At 33.4% G+C, this 16,165-nt stretch overlaps 2 protein-coding genes and 1 long non-coding RNA gene across 3 annotated transcripts; 2 read left to right on the top strand and 1 right to left on the bottom strand.

Annotated features, from left to right (window-relative positions):
* Nucleotides 3,151–4,367, top strand: LOC104737575 (GTP-binding protein SAR1A). The gene is made up of 3 exons (XM_010457782.2): nt 3,151–3,404; nt 3,599–3,730; nt 3,845–4,367. Exons 1-3 carry the CDS (start codon nt 3,276–3,278, stop codon nt 4,163–4,165), a joined length of 582 nt encoding a protein of 193 aa, XP_010456084.1. The 5' UTR covers nt 3,151–3,275; the 3' UTR covers nt 4,166–4,367.
* On the bottom strand, nt 4,092–5,786 carry LOC104737576. The gene is made up of 3 exons (XR_759756.2): nt 5,419–5,786; nt 4,949–5,026; nt 4,092–4,764 (listed from the first exon to the last, which is right to left on the bottom strand). It is a non-coding gene; the product is annotated as an uncharacterized LOC104737576 (long non-coding RNA).
* Nucleotides 10,981–11,838, top strand: LOC104737574. The gene has a single exon (XM_010457780.2). The coding sequence runs from the start codon at nt 10,994–10,996 to the stop codon at nt 11,627–11,629; it is 636 nt and encodes a 211-aa protein (XP_010456082.1). The 5' UTR covers nt 10,981–10,993; the 3' UTR covers nt 11,630–11,838.

Here is a 16,165-nt window from a genome sequence, read left to right as displayed (position 1 = left end):
TTTCAATTCATTCACAAACTTTTTCTTGTCATTTCTTGCCTTTTTTATATTTAGTTTTGCATGCATTTTTAAATAAATATTTGGATTAATTAACAATGTCAAACCATAGGATTGACTGGTTCAGCAACAAACTAAAACACACCCATCACAATAAATGCCAATCAAAATTAAATTTTTCTTCTTTGGAATTGTCGATTTTTATACATTCTTCTGGCTGGGGAAGTTCATTTTGTCAAACTACTAGTAATAATTAGTATAAGTTATATCAAATAACACGAATGTGAGTTTTTCTTTTTAAGGTAACCTGATTCATATATATAAGGAAATATATATATGATTATATATGGATGTAACATATACTATTTTTTCTCTTTTTTTTGTTCAACACTTCAACCTGTGAAACTTATATAACAATGAAGTTGGAACAAATTTGAATATGAATTGTATGATTGCTTTATCAACGGTCGCCTGGTCATCTCTGCGCTCAGTACACCAGAAATTTTAAACTCGTGGGTTCCACTTTTATCCCAAAAAAAATAATCTATCATCAGTGTACCAAACAAACAAACAATAAATCCCTAGTAATTCTTTTTTTTTTTTAATGTTGGCGAAAAGAGTATTCATGTTCTTTTTTTTTTCACCTATTTGTTATTTTATTTTTCAACCGGTTAACTATATGATGTTTTCACGTAAATACTTTACAAATATTAAATAAAACATATAATTTCGTCATGTTTTATTGTATTAACTAAAAATCGATTTTAAGAAACAAATTGTACAGCTTCTATAATTCAATTATACATCTTTTTAATGGCAACATATGTAAATAAGTACTAAATCAAAGGTAAAAAAAAAAGAAGAGTAACGCTTTTATGAAGATTGACCATACTAGCTATCTATAGACATAGTACGTTTTTTTACTTTCATTATTTTAACAAAACACATATTGAAGATATTGTTAAGGTCAATATCCATTTTTGGATTATAATTCGTCGATGATCCCATGCTCTGATGTTTTCTATCTAAAACGAAGACACAACCATGTATATATATCAAAATATCACAACGACACTAGACAATTATCTCTTCATTTTGTTATAATAATATTAGTTATTATCAGTATTGTTATGTAATTATTATTGTTATTATTATACTGAACAATTATATATCAAAATACCTTTTTTTTTTTTTTTTATCAAACAGATGATTCATTCACTTCAAAAACCAACAATACAAAGATAGAAGGTCAAAGCCTCAAGGTTTAAAAGGGTTACAAAGAGATTACAAAGAGAGGCTTCCCCAAAACCAAAAACAGAGAGTAATAAAGCATCAAACAATGGTCCATGAGAGCTTTGATACAAGTGCTTGGAAGCCGCTTGGAACATGTGAGATCACGGTTGCTTGATAGAACTTCCACGAGGGACTCGTAGGAAGAAAGGTTAGTCATGGTCATAAGAAACTTTGACGTTAAAAGGAGAATCGTAACCAAGAGTCTCACTGGAGCGAGAAGCATGAGCATTAGCAATGCATTGGCATAGATTCGATGGGCTATAGCAGGAAAGTTATCTCTCCTATGGTGCTTACCAAAGAGATTAAGAAGTCCACGTAGCTGGTTTGCTGGCGAGAGATGGAGAGTAGGATTGGTCTGATGGGCGAGTGGTAAGCCAAGTAGGTTTCGGTTGGTAGAGATGATGCTGAAGGATGGTTGTGTAGCTTCGTCGGATGAGTACAGTAGAGTCCAGGGCAATAGACCAAAGAGTTGCACACCGTCACATTCAGACCATTCTAGGGTAGTAGAAACTAGAGAAAACCAAATATGTATGACAAACCGTAATAGTACAAGTGGGTTCTCTCTCATAAGGCGCCCTTTGCCAAAGAGATTAAGAAATCCACACAAAGCATGTAGCCGGTTTGTCAATGATAAAAACAGAGGAAGCATGGTTTTCTGGGTTGATGGTAGCACAAACATGGTGCGGATTGAGGGTTTTGACTGAGAGCTGGAAACGCTAGATGGGATAGGGTTGAAAAAGCCCTGATAATTCCAGTACTTAGACCCAATAAACACTAGCACAAAGTGAGAAGATTTTAGGTTCCTATCATAGACAAAGTTAATCCAAGACAAGCTAACCAATTGGACTCTCAGTTGCAGTCTTCGGACAACGAGCTCAGCCAATGGAACTAGGCAATGTCTACAAGAGAACATAAGTAAAGATAGAAAAAACCTGGTCTTTGCAGTTTGGGCAGGAAACATTGAGATGCTGGCAAGCCGAGAACAGGAAAAGAGCTCATCCACAGCGAACCAAGGGTTTTTGTAAATGGCCCGAAAGGTATGGGAAAGATGCAAAAAGGGGAAAAAAGAGGGGAAAAAAGACTGAGACATCGATCTAAGAAGATTAAAAAAGCAACAGATGGGAAAAGAGGATGAGATTTCCCGACGCCGGCGAGCCGGAACCCCACCGACGTCAAAGAGTTTTGATTTTAGCGGCGCCTCGATATTTGTGTCTGGGAGAGAACTTCCTGGAACGAACTAAAGTCTAGAAAATTTAAGAGTTATTTAAAAATTTTATATATCAAAATATCATGTCACTATATTAGACGCTGACATTTGTGCTTATCTCCATTTTGTGTTTTGGGACCTTATCCTTTCTACGTTGGATTTTTGTTGGGGGTTTCTATTACTAAAAGGAAACATCTAATTATAAAATTCGCCGACTAATCATTTTTTCTGGTAGATAGATTCTTGTATTATGCACATTATTGATTTGTTCAACTAATTAAAAATAATACTGCTATAACTTTAATTGCGCAGCCAGAAAGTATAAATATTGCATGGTAGAGATTCTTGTCTTTTCTGTTGAAGAATATATCACGAAAAATGNAAAAAAAAAAAAAAAAAAAAAAAAAAAAAAAAAAAAAAAAAAAAAAAAAATTAGATATATCCGTAAAAAATGTACATATAAAACTAATTTTCCTAAATTATAGTTTGTGTTAGATATCTAAATGGGCTTCTAATTGGACGTAAAAAGAGACACAGACGAGATCCATCCATTGTGATTTCGGAAACTACACTGCTTGCCGTTTTTACCTTTTTCAATATCCAGAATCCGAACAGCTTGCCGTTCTTCTTCTCGTCCTTTTACTCGTCTTCTTCCTAAAGCTAAATTAGAAAACCTGAAACTCCCCATCTCTCTCTCGAGATCGAGAATAAATCTTGAGAGTTTTTGTGGTGGTTGGTTGTATGATCTGAGCAGTAAGAGTCGAGTGAGGTCATCATCATGTTCATGGTTGATTGGTTCTATGGCGTACTCGCTTCGTTAGGGTTATGGCAGAAAGAGGCTAAGATCTTGTTTCTAGGACTCGATAATGCTGGTAAAACCACCTTGCTTCACATGTTGAAAGACGAGGTTCGATCTCTCTCTCGCTCGATCCAGTTCTTTGATGTTTGAATTCGTGTTCCTGTATTTTTAAGTAGTAGTTTCTGATTTTGGAGTAGAGATAGCTTTTATACTTGGATCGATTTAGGTAATTGTTGTTATTGACTTATTAAATTGAATCTTTTTAATTCGAATTTTGGTATATAAAAAAAAAATACAAATAGAGATTGGTACAGCATCAGCCGACGCAGCATCCAACCTCTGAAGAACTCAGCATTGGGAAAATCAAGTTCAAGGCTTTTGATTTGGGTGGTCATCAGATTGCTCGCAGGGTTTGGAAAGATTACTATGCTAAGGTTCTTTCTTTTTTTTTTTTTTTTCTGAAATTTCTCTTTTATCTCTTTATGATGGTTTTGTCAATTCTAGTTTTTATGAACCATCATGGGATGATTACTCTGTTTTCTCTGCAGGTCGATGCTGTGGTCTACCTAGTTGATGCTTACGACAAAGAGAGATTTGCAGAATCTAAAAAGGAACTCGACGCCCTTCTCTCGGACGAATCTCTAGCCAAGGTTCCGTTCCTCATCCTAGGAAACAAAATCGACATACCGTATGCTGCATCAGAGGACGAGCTACGTTACCATCTCGGCCTCTCCAACTTCACAACAGGAAAAGGTAAAGTGAATCTAACGGATTCTAATGTTAGGCCATTGGAGGTTTTCATGTGCAGCATCGTTAGGAAAATGGGTTATGGCGAAGGCTTTAAATGGCTCTCTCAATACATCAAGTAAGACTACTAGACTCACTCCCCCACCCCGCCATGCTTATTAAACCTTATTGTCTTTGCCTTTTTTTTTTTTTTTTTCAATGTGTTGTAAGAGCATCTTTATCGGAAGATTATAATTTTGAGACTCTTAGAATCTTTTAAGAGTAAATTGTGTACTTTTTAAAACTAAGAACTTTTTGTAGGTGAAATAAAATTATCCCCTCCAATGGTCAGTTTCTTAATGAGATTCTTATTTTTGAAAAATATTGTTTTCAAAATAAAAATATTTGAAGTAAAACATAAATGTTTTAAATGTTTACACATTTAAAAGAGAAGGTAAAGATGAGCTTAAACTCATGAAGAGAAAGATCTGAGTTTACTCTTTCATAGATGATAGAATACCTTCATGATCTTGGAACCATCAAGACAGTAACAAGTACGCTTTCCAACAATCTCAGCAGGGAAAGCAACATCTTCGAGCATTGCTTCATGAACAGAGGTTAGAGTCCTGTTACGTGGCCTTTGATTGAACAGCAGCACCTTTCTTGGGAGGACGCATTATCCTTCTGAATGGGACGTAATTAAATCACAACAACTTTGCGGTTGCCAGAGATATCCATGTGCCTGCAATGGGAAATCAAATTATTTTCCCTCTGTATAACAGAATGCAACCATTAAATGAGAAGGGGAAGACACTAAATAGACCAACAAACAAAGCCTAGGAGAAGATGAAAGTTTGTTAACAATGAATAATTCCACAGAGGAGGACAAAATTACAAACAAAGACATAAAAAAATGTATTAGTTACCTGAGCAACTTGCTCCTGGCACTCTGTTGGTTTAACATTCTCTGTTGGTAAACTCAATCACCCAGATACGAATCATTTCTACAAAATTCAGGAATACACATTTTAAAAGTGCATGAACACAAACTGACAAGTAATAGTTTCAACCAAAACTGAAGGCTTTCAATATCAAGAGAACAATCTATCAAGAAGACGTACAAACAAAATTTGTTCGATTCAATCATACTAGTCTGCAGCAAAAGACAATGCTTGATAAACTACAGAGACTTAAAGTATATCTTAACCACAATAAGGCAACGAATCAGAAGACTAATCACAAAAGCTGAATTTTTATGTCACCAGTTTACAAAGCTCTAAGATTTTAGTAGAAAACATCAACATTGCCTCTGAATCAATTTCAAATGTGATCCAAAAATTACTGTTTCTAAATCCCTACTAAACATAAATTGATTCAAAAATAAAGACAAACATACCATGAGAAAGAGATTGGTGATTGAACATCTCCGAATTGGTGAAGGAAAGGCTCCGATTTGGTGCTCTCCGATTTCATCCAACCAAGTCGTCGATTAACTCACCCAAAGTCGCTGTTGAGATCCACCATCGGTGGAGAGGCTGAGCTAACGGCCAAGAACAGACGAAGGGTGACCAAAAATCAAATCAATCTACTCTACTTCCAACAGATCATTGAGAAATCTCAATCAATTACGCAACCTTGGTCGCGAGAGAGAAGAGAAAAAAATGTAATTTTTTTGCTTATATATTAAAGATTACACCCAACAATAATTGAGCACGTCGACGCATTCTTAGGAATTCTTAAACACCTTAGACCTTCTTTATCGGTAGTACTATAGGGGTTGTTAGTGGGGTTTTTAGTGTTTTACAAATAAAAAATAAATCAGAAAGAAAGAAAAAACAAAAGAGATCCTCTTATATAATAGATTCTCTTCGGATGTGAGAGGCTCTACGTGTCTTTGTTTGGTTGGACGAGAGCAAAATAGAAAACAAACTAAAAAAATATGACGCAAGAATTTTTTTTTCTCTCTTTCTCTCTTTCTTTCTTTCTCTCTTTCTCTCTTTGTGTCGCGATCAAATTCTCGATCCGACAAAGGAAGTTCTGCATGAATCGGAGGTTAAAGAATCAATCGAGTGTTGGGTCGGAGGCGATTTGAATCGGCGGAGATCTTATCAGAGGCGACTGTAGGGCATGCGATTTGAATCGTCATGGAGATGGTATCGGAGGCGAATTGAAGGAGAAGGCGATTCAATCGGAAGAGAGTGGATCAATTCGATTGAGAGGGTAAGTTTATTTGATTTTGGATCGCAAATTAGGTAAACTGTTAGGTTTATTTGATTTTGGATCGCAAATTAGGATTTTTGATGTTTGTTCGAGAAATTGGGATCTTCGCGTGTTTGTGTTCCGATTGATAATTGAGGCTTTAAAGGGATTAGGGTAACTTGGTGTGCATGTGTTCCGATTTGGTCTGTTTGTGTTCCGATTAGGTGTGTTCATTTTTTGTGTTTGTGTTTAGTACTTTTTGTTGTTTGTGTTTGTGTTTGTGTACCGATTGATAAGTGATCTTGTGTGTGGTTAAGACATGGTTGTAAAAAAACAAAGTATATTGTTCTTGTTCGATTTAGTATCCACTCCTTGTGATATTCATTGTAATTTGCGTAATTGTGATATATGTCTCTCTTTTGTTTTTGAGGTTAAACGGGCAAAAGTGGATTGATGGATTGAGAAGTATAGAGTGTGCTACCTATTCGGCCATGAAAGAAGGTAATTATCAGTCTATTCTTTCTTTATTTATTTGATGTAAGTTAAAGTATGAGTTGAGTTACTTGTTGTTGTTTGTGTTTGTGTTTAGTACTTGTTGTTTGTGTTTGTGTTTAGTCTAGTTAGTCATTGTTTGTGTTTGTGTTTAGTACTTGTTGTTGTTTGTGTTTGTGTACCGATTGATAAGCTTGTGTTAGTTGGCAGTGATAAATGTGTTTAGTACTTGTTAGTGTAGCTATTAGTCTAGTCAGTCATTGATGTTGTACTTGTTAGTGTGGCTATTAGTCTAGTCAGTCATTGATGTTGTACATTGAAGTTTTGTGTTAGTTGGTTGTGAGATGTTTAATGTGTGGTTGTTGTAGTTTAGGTAAAGTCTTAATTTCACAATTTAAACCAACTAGTTGTAAAAGTAAATAAAACATAAACCTTATAAATTAAAAGACTTCCCCTTCATAGTAAAAAAACAAAACTCAACCAACTAAATGCTTTACCAATCTCTTCATTCTCCTTAAACACAAACTAACAAAGTAGGATATGGATCCAAACAATTACATGAATCCATATCGTCCCACCTCTGGCTATTTGAATCTGTTACAAACTCAACTTGATTTCCAAAACCTCGAATACAGTCCTTCTCTAAGTCCATGTTCCGAACCTTCATCTGAACCTGCATCCCCTCAAGAAAACCGCAAGTCAAGGCATGCATGGTTACCAACTGATGATATCATGCTTGTCTCCGCTTGGCTCAACACAAGCAAGGATCCGATTGCTTCCAACCAGCAAAGACTTGCATCCTTTTGGGGGAGGATTGCGAAATAATTTGCATCCTGTCCGAATGCTGTTGGTCGGCCGAAGCGAGAGGCGAGTCACTGTAAGCAGAGGTGGGGGAGGATCAACGACTTGGTGTGCAAGTTCGTTGGATGTTACGAGGCTGCAACAAGGGAGAAGTCTAGTGGACAGAATGAAGATGATGTGATGAAGTTAGCACATGAGATATTCTTCAATGACCATGTACAGAAGTTTAACTTGGAGCATGCATGGCGAGACTTAAGATACGATCAAAAATAGTGTGCCTCCACTTCTATTAAAAGTAATGGTGTGAAAAGGGGAAGAGTGAGTGTTGAGGCTGCGATTGATGCCGATGAACCATTGTCCCGGCCTACTGGTGTTAAGGCTGCGAAGGGGAAGTAAAAAAAAAGCTCCAAGGCCGAACCGGATGTGGAGGAAGATGGTAAAGCTGACTTGGAGTGTCAGTTGGAGCGTGTGTCGAGGATGTATGAGATGAAGTAGAAGGACTTTGCTTTGAAAGAGAAGGAGTTTGCATTGAAGAAAGAGCATATCAAGCATGTGATGCTTGAAAATCTGATTGCTAAAAAAGATTCACTAACTGAATCTGAAAAAGCTTTTAAGGAGAAGCTAATTGCTGACATGATGTCTTAAGCTTGAATGTTAAAGAATGTTTGATGATTCTTGTGTTTTAAGTATTCGGTTGTTTGATGATTCTTGTGTTTTTTTTTGTAATCGGACAAGTATGTGTAAGTCTGTTTAAGTATGTGTAATCGAATGGTTCTTTTGTTTTGTTTTGTTTTTGTAATTGACCAAGCTAATTAATCTTTTTAAGTTGGTGTAATCGAATGGTTTCTTCTGTTTTTTGTAATCTGACAGGTCGAGAAAGAAGCTCTTGCATGCTCGAGAACAAAACCTTTCATCAGTCCATGAAGCCAAAAATCCATCTCAGGTCTGTGACACACAACAACGCTCTCACATACTATTGTAACAATGGTGTTTGACCACATGTTTTTACAAGCTCTTTTGTATTTTTGTGCTTCTACCACATGTTTTTACAAGTTCTTCTGTATTTTTGTGCTTCTACCACATGTTTGTACAAGTACTTTTGTCATTTTTAACTTCTACCACATATTATTTCCAATGGTTGTGTACCACAAATTTCATGAACTCAAGCAACAACTTTTTCCTATATAATGATCAACGCTTCATAATTATCTGGATTCACAAGCAGTTTCCAATTATTCGCAAAATCTTCTTACTTTACCAATCCAAAGTCAACCACCACCTAAACCAAGAAAAAAGCAAATTCACATTGAAAGAAACCGAGAAGTCGGTCATGACCACTTGTGGAATGATTATTTCAGTGAGGATGCTACTTATCCTCCCAACATTTTCCATCGCCGTTTTAGAATGAACAAGCCATTATTCATTCGTATTGTGGATAAACTCGCAAATGAAGTTCCCTATTTTCAACAAAGAAGAGATGCTTCCGGAAGGTTGGGTCTGTCTACATTGCAAAAGTGTACAGCAGCAATTCGTATGATGGCATATGGTTCTGCAGCTGATGCGTTTGACGAATACCTCCGACTTTCTGAAACCGTGGCGCTATCATGCTTGGACAATTTTACAGATTCAGTCGTAAATTTATTTGGAGATGAGTACTTGAGAAGACCCACACCAACAGATCTTCAAAGACTACTCGACATTGGCGAGTACCGCGGATTTTCCGGCATGATAGGAAGCATCGATTGTATGCATTGGGAGTGGAAGAATTGTCCCACTGCATGGAAAGGTCAATACACCCGCGGATCTGGAAAGCCCACAATCGTTTTAGAGGCGGTGGCTTCTTATGATCTCTGGATCTGACATGCTTTCTTTGGACTACCATGTACATTAAACGATATCAATATTCTTGACCGATCTCCAGTCTTTGATGATATTTTGCATGGTCGAGCTCCTAAAGTTAAATACAGTGTCAATGGACATGAGTATAAATTAGCTTACTATCTGACGGATGGTATTTATCCATAATGGTCTACTTTTATCCAATCTATTCCACTGCCACAAACTCCAAAAGCTTCTTTATTTGCAAGACAACAAGAAGCTGTGTGTAAAGATGTAGAGCGTGCTTTTGGAGTTTTGCAGACTCGATTTGCCATAGTCAAAAACCCGGCTCTTATTTGGGATAAGGTAAAAATTGGGAAAATAATGAGAGCGTGTATCATACTGCACAATATGATAGTAGAAGACGAACGAGATGAGTACACTCTGTTTGATGAAACTGAATTCACACAAATGGAGTCAAGTAGAGCTTCAGAAGTTGACTACACGCTTCCAACACCCAGACCTTCATGTGTCGTTACTATGCTCAAGAATCGAAAGGATGTCCGTGATCGAGAAAAACAACAACGCTTGCAAGATGATTTGGTTGAGAATATTTGGGCAAAATTTGGAGCAAATCAGTATTAGAATTAGTTATTCTCTTCATTTATGAATTGCACTTCTATTGTAATATGTATTAATGTTTTTATTATGTTTTGTATGTTTGAAAATTAATTAAAATGCAATATTTTCTAATTTTATAAAATCTTAAATGTTTACACATTTATACCACTTCTATTCTATTTAAAAATTTTAAATTTAAAAAATAAGAGACTCAGAATTAGAACCTACCAATAAATGAGAAAATGAGAAAATTTTAACTAAGAGATCATAGGTTCTTATATTCAAAATCAAACAAAATTAATTCATAAAAAAAAATAAAACCCCACTAACAACTCCTCCCTAAGAGCTTACCGATATTGTTGCTCTTAACATAGAGGCTCTTCTTAGTAATATTGTCATTTTTGATTTATTTTTAATCAGATTAAAGTTAAGAAATATGACTAAGAAGTCCCCATAAAGATGGTCTAAGAAAATGTCTTAAAACGTAGTAGCTACTCGTTTGTTTGATCCTTGACTGGTTTGTTTCTTCTAGTGGAATTTGTTAACATTACATGTTTCGCAGTTTATTCTCGATATATATATTATTGAAATAGAAGATGAAAATGTTTTTTTTTTTTTATGTGAAGTTAGTTAACTAACCCCCAATAGAGAAAGAGATGTGTGGTTGACCAGTTTTTTTCACTTTCGTTTCACGCATTAGTCAGTATATAAATAAGAAAAGTTTAAATACGTGTGTAGATGTAGATATAGAGATGTACTAGCAGCTAAAGAGTTTCTCGACCGTTTGATGAAACTTTCAAATGCAATCAAACCATCCGTGAGATTACTCAACAAACCCATCAATTTTTTTTTTTTCTCGTCCATGATCCCACCATTACGCTCTTTGTTTTGTATATGAATAAATTATCATTAAAGTAAAAGATGGAACCGTTTAACGAACTCAATACAAACCAAACCATTTCAAGAGTGTTGTGTGTGTGTGTATATATATTTACATAGACACAAAGACATAGTTATAAGAAGAGCATTCTGATCTGACAATGGGTAACGTTGCCGGTTCTCGGAAGTTGGATGCGGCAGCGATGGCTGCCGGAAAAGTTGTATTATCTGATGGAAGAGTACAAAACTTAGAGGAAGAGACGACGGTGGCTGAGATCATGCTGGAAAATCCGCAACACGTGGTTGTCGAATTTGATCCGTCATCAATATCATTCAACAATCACCACCGCAAAAACAACGACGCTGCAAAAACGGTGAAGAAAAAGCTGGCTCCTTTGCCGGCGGACAAAACACTCGAGCCGGGGAAGATCTATTTGGTGCTCCCCGCCAAAAGAAGCTATAGCGGTGCCACCAAATCATCATCATCGGCAGCGGTGCTGACGTCAGAGGAGTTGCGGAAACTGCTATTTAGCGCCACGGCAATGGTAAGGTCATCGTTTAGCTACTATGAAGGGATTCTCCCTTGGTTTACTACTAGAAGTAATAAGAACATTAATCCCGCCGCTGATGCGGTGGTTGCTGCTACATCGGTTGGAAGGTTAGAGGCGGAGATGGAGGAGGAAGAAAGGCCGGAGTTTTTGAGCAGGCAACTGTCGGGAAGAGGCTGGAAACCAAGCTTGGATCCTATCAAAGAGAAGAAAGCAAAGAAGAAAATGCATCAACGGTTCTTGTTTTAATACGGCGTCGTTTTGTTCATATCATTTTCCAAGTATTTTGTATTTGTGTGTGTGTTTTGCTCTAAAATTGTAAATCGTTTCTATACGTGCGTGCGTGTGTGTCTGTACGCCGGTCACCAGAAACTCACGTGAATCCCAGAAACCTGCTGTTTCGATTGATACTCGTAGTAGTATAGTAGTTAAAGGGGAATAAACTGAAAAATACGCCATCTAATTTGTTTTTTGCCGTTTAATTCTTCTAGTTATTAAATTTCCCAAAAAATACATGGTTTAATTTTCGTTGTCTTTAAAAACCTTCATTTAATTAATAATGGTAGATTCATACTTACGACATAACGACTGTTAACTCTAATGACGGAAATGTTAACAAGGATTAAAATATAATCCCATGTGGTTAATTAGAGGGAACTAAAGACACTGTTGCCCTCTTTTTCTTCCCCCAAATCGATTTCGAGTATTAGAACCCTAGAACCCTAAAAGCGATTTTTCTTCTCAAACTTCAAATCCCGATTTCCTTTGATTGCGATGATAGTTGTTGTTCTGGTTGATTGTGTGGTGTGTTCGTTGCAAGAATCGACTGAGAGATGAGGTATGAAACCGTTGTTAATTTCAATTGTAATGTTTAGGGTTTTAGGGTTCAACTCGAAATCGATTTGGGGGAAGAAGAAGAGGGCAACAATGTCTTTAGTTCCCTCTAATTAACCACATAGGATTATATTTTAATCCTGGTTAATATTTCTGTCATTAGAGTTAACAGTCGTTATGTCGTAAATATGAATCTACTGTTATTAATTAAATAAAAGTTTTTAAAAACAACGAAAATTAAATCACGTATTTTTTGGGAAATTTAATAATTAGAGAAATTAAATAGCCAAAAAAAATTAGATAGCGTATTTTTTGGGTTTTTCCCGTAGTTAATGTCTACTATGCAAAACTCAACTTTTATATTGAGCTCCTCTATATGCCTAAACAAACCTTTAGATGACACCTGTGCTTTTAAAATTGATGTAAACCATTTTGGGCTTTTGGCCCTACTCCCTAGGTGTGTGGTGCTAACTGAAAGTCTGGAGATATACATATCAAATAGAGAGAGCTGAAAAAAAAACACAAAGTAAAAAAAAAATACTATAAAACTATACTATTTCTTTTTATCTATAAACCGATATTTTGACTTGTTAAAGGGTGAAAATTTTGACCCCTTGCATTGGTCGGCTTTCTCACCGACTCTTAGACTAAAGGGTCATTAAAACCTCTATAAATTAATAATATTAGAACTAAAACATTTTATTAATTTATAGTGATATTAATTTATCATAATTATTTTATAGTAAAAATTAATAATTATTAATTTATATGTATATGTTTAATTGTTTAATTTTTTATAATTATGAATTGAGACAATTTTTGCAAAATAAGATTGAAATTTTGGATGTTGTAAATTTTCTGGTATTGGAATTGAATTTGAAATAATTATAAAATATTACTGATAATGAATTACAAATATTATAAACAAATTCATTTATACACATGATATAAATATTCAAACTTATGAATAAGAATATCAATTATCGTATTTTAATAGTCTATCAAACTATCAAAATGTAAATGATGCATATTTAGAAATTGAAAACTTTAAAAAGTTTTAGCTGTTTGATGAAATGTTATAGAATATTTTCTATCATTATAATTTGAAGATACAATATAAAAATTGTTTTATAGATATGAGATTTAAGAAAAACATACTTTATTATATCAGTATATATATATTTACATGATTATTAATTTATGATATTATTGAGACCATATTTTACATGGGGATTTCAAAAAAAATATTATCTTATTATCTTATCGAATTTTGTTAGTTTTTACACTGTTCCGACTTGGAGACTAACAAAATTTATTAATTTATAGTGTTTATTAATTTATAAAGTATTAATTTACAGAGGTTTTACTGTACTAGTTTAATTTCTGTCCAAATACTTCACTGATATCCATAAAAATCTAATTATGGAAATTATAAAGGTGATGCATGTTGCTTTTTCTTGTTGATTAAAAAGATCTAGAAAGTTGACAAAAAAAAAAAAAGATCTAGAAAAAAACTTCAGACGTGTGTGTGTGTAGATGATATACTTTGCATAAAGCAATGTATATGAACAGGGCAAAGTATCGGTAGAAAAGAAATTTTCCAAAGAATCGGTAAAAGGGTTAATGACATGCAAGTTAAAGTCGGGCAAACTAAAACAGGATAAAATTGTGGTACAAAGTTAAATATGTGAATGCAAGTTATTTATTTACTATATATGTGAGACGAAACTTTTGTTTATAATCAGGTCCGGCTCAACAAACATTTTAGCGAATATAAGATCAGACCCATAGAGTCAGGGACTGTTTATATATAGTAATCGAATGAAACTTTAAAAGCAATATTTGATGCATAAGAAATAAGTATCAAAATTTGATGTTGGTAATGGTACGTATAAAAAGAGAGATTTAAAAAGGGAAAAGTTACTAAAAGAAAATTTATTTGTTTATTTAAGTCTAAATACTCGATGAGAGTTGGTTAGAAGAAACAATAGGATCAAAAATTTTGAGTAAATAAGGCATAAAGATAATCAAGCTTCCATCCTTCGGCATAAAGTTATCTTCCTTCATTTTTTCATCGACACCTGAAAATGTCTTCAAGTTTCAGGGTAATTAATTTCAACTCTCTCTCAAATACTTTAGTTGTGGCTTTTGACTGCTCCATTTGATTTTTCCTAGACTTTTTTTACTCTCATACATATCTATTCATCAGCATATGTGAAATTGTTTACTTTCATTACTTCGCCATTCTTCGGTTTCATATTCGTTTCCTAAAAATGGGTTTTTAGTGTTTAATCTTTTCGGCTTTTAATTATGGGTTTGATCCAAACAAACTATATGCCATGGGCTGTCATGTAAATTTGTTTCCTCTCGTTCAATTGAAGTTGAAAACTTCTATACAAAAATATATATGTACGAAACTTAGTGAATAAAAGTTCACTATTTAACTTAAAACATAAGTATTTACATAAAGGAGACATTATTTCAATGTAATATATAATCATCACTCATGTATAATTAAAATTTTAAAACACTCTTAACTATTCAATGTTATGAATTTGCTACAGTAGGTGCACAAAAAAAAAACTTGTTATAAGTTATAACATATCAAAATTATCAAAGCTAAATCCAGTAACGAATGTTATTATTATGAATAATAAGTTTATATATGTTGACATTTAAGATAATACTTTCTCCAATTCAAATTAGTTGTCGTTTTAGATTGTTCCACACAAATTAAGAAAATAGATCGTACCCTTGTTGGACTATTAGATTCCAAAGTATTTAACATTTTAATTGTTTAATGAGAGATACATAAAGTAATTTCTACTAAAAATGATATTAGAAAACGAAAACGACAATTAAAATAAAACTAAAAATAATTATAAAATGATAACTATTTTGAAAAGAGAAAATACAGTAAAACCTCTATAAATTAATAACGTTGGGACTATCAAAGTTTATTAATTTATAGAGGTTTTATTTTATTGATAAATTAATAATTATTAATTTATATAGAGATTTTCTTAATATGGTAATTTTTAAAAAAGTATTTAAAAAATAAAATTTAAATGTTATAAATAATATTTTTATATGATCAATTACAAAAAAATAATAATTATCATGTTTTTAAGAGAAAACTAATAATTATTTACAACGGATTTTCAAAAATATATATTTTATTATATTATCAAATTGTGTCCAAACTTACTCTGGTATAGTTTGGGACGAGAGAAATTTATTATATTATAAATTATGTGAGTTTATGTTGTAAATTATGTGAGTTTATGTTGTAAGAAACTAGTCATTATCAAATGATCGAAGGATTCACATTTCAAGTCCATGTGACGCATGCCCAAAAATCTTTTTCTATGAATGAGTTACAGGTAATTCATCTACATTATTCTATTATTAGGTATAGGTTTTGATTGTTTTGATGCTTTTGCAGTTGTATTCTTGTTTACATTATAATGTTTTAATGCTATTACAGTTAACGATATATATATATATATATATATATATTTTAAATCACAATTTTTTATTAAAAATTCTAAACACGAATGTAATTAAAAATTCAATTGTGTTTTGTCTTTTCCAAGTATAATTTATAAAATACTAGATATATAAGGGCTTGCACGATGTGCGGGTTTTAAAATTGTTAAATAAAAGAAATCTTAAACTCTAAACAATTATTTTAAAATATTAAAAAAAATATTTCTGAAGTAAATATATTAATAATTTTAGTTAGAGAAAAAATCATATTTGTATTTACCTTCATACACTTATTTTATTTTTTTATATTTTAAATATATTATAACAATTATTACAATAATCTAAAGCTAAATTATACTCCACCAAAACTTTTACCAAATACTCATCAGGACAAATATTATTATTGTAAATTTTCAAGAACATTTCACAACTTATTACAAAATATTTTACATGCTAAGAATT

The sequence above is a fragment of the Camelina sativa genome, chromosome 13 (assembly GCF_000633955.1).
Source record: "Camelina sativa cultivar DH55 chromosome 13, Cs, whole genome shotgun sequence".
NCBI lineage: Eukaryota > Viridiplantae > Streptophyta > Magnoliopsida > Brassicales > Brassicaceae > Camelina > Camelina sativa.
Note: the sequence above shows the minus strand (reverse complement) of the source record. Positions and strands in the feature narration are given on the sequence as shown.

Bases quoted from the DNA above. Each gene is read 5' to 3' on its own strand.
- LOC104737575 (XM_010457782.2), top strand. From the start codon at position 3,276: ATGTTCATGGTTGATTGGTTCTATGGCGTACTCGCTTCGTTAGGGTTA. The intron at 3,405-3,598 runs GTTCGATCTCTC...AAATACAAATAG, and splicing joins TTCACATGTTGAAAGACGAG to AGATTGGTACAGCATCAGCC. The intron at 3,731-3,844 runs GTTCTTTCTTTT...TTTTCTCTGCAG, and splicing joins GGAAAGATTACTATGCTAAG to GTCGATGCTGTGGTCTACCT.
- LOC104737574 (XM_010457780.2), top strand. From the start codon at position 10,994: ATGGGTAACGTTGCCGGTTCTCGGAAGTTGGATGCGGCAGCGATGGCT.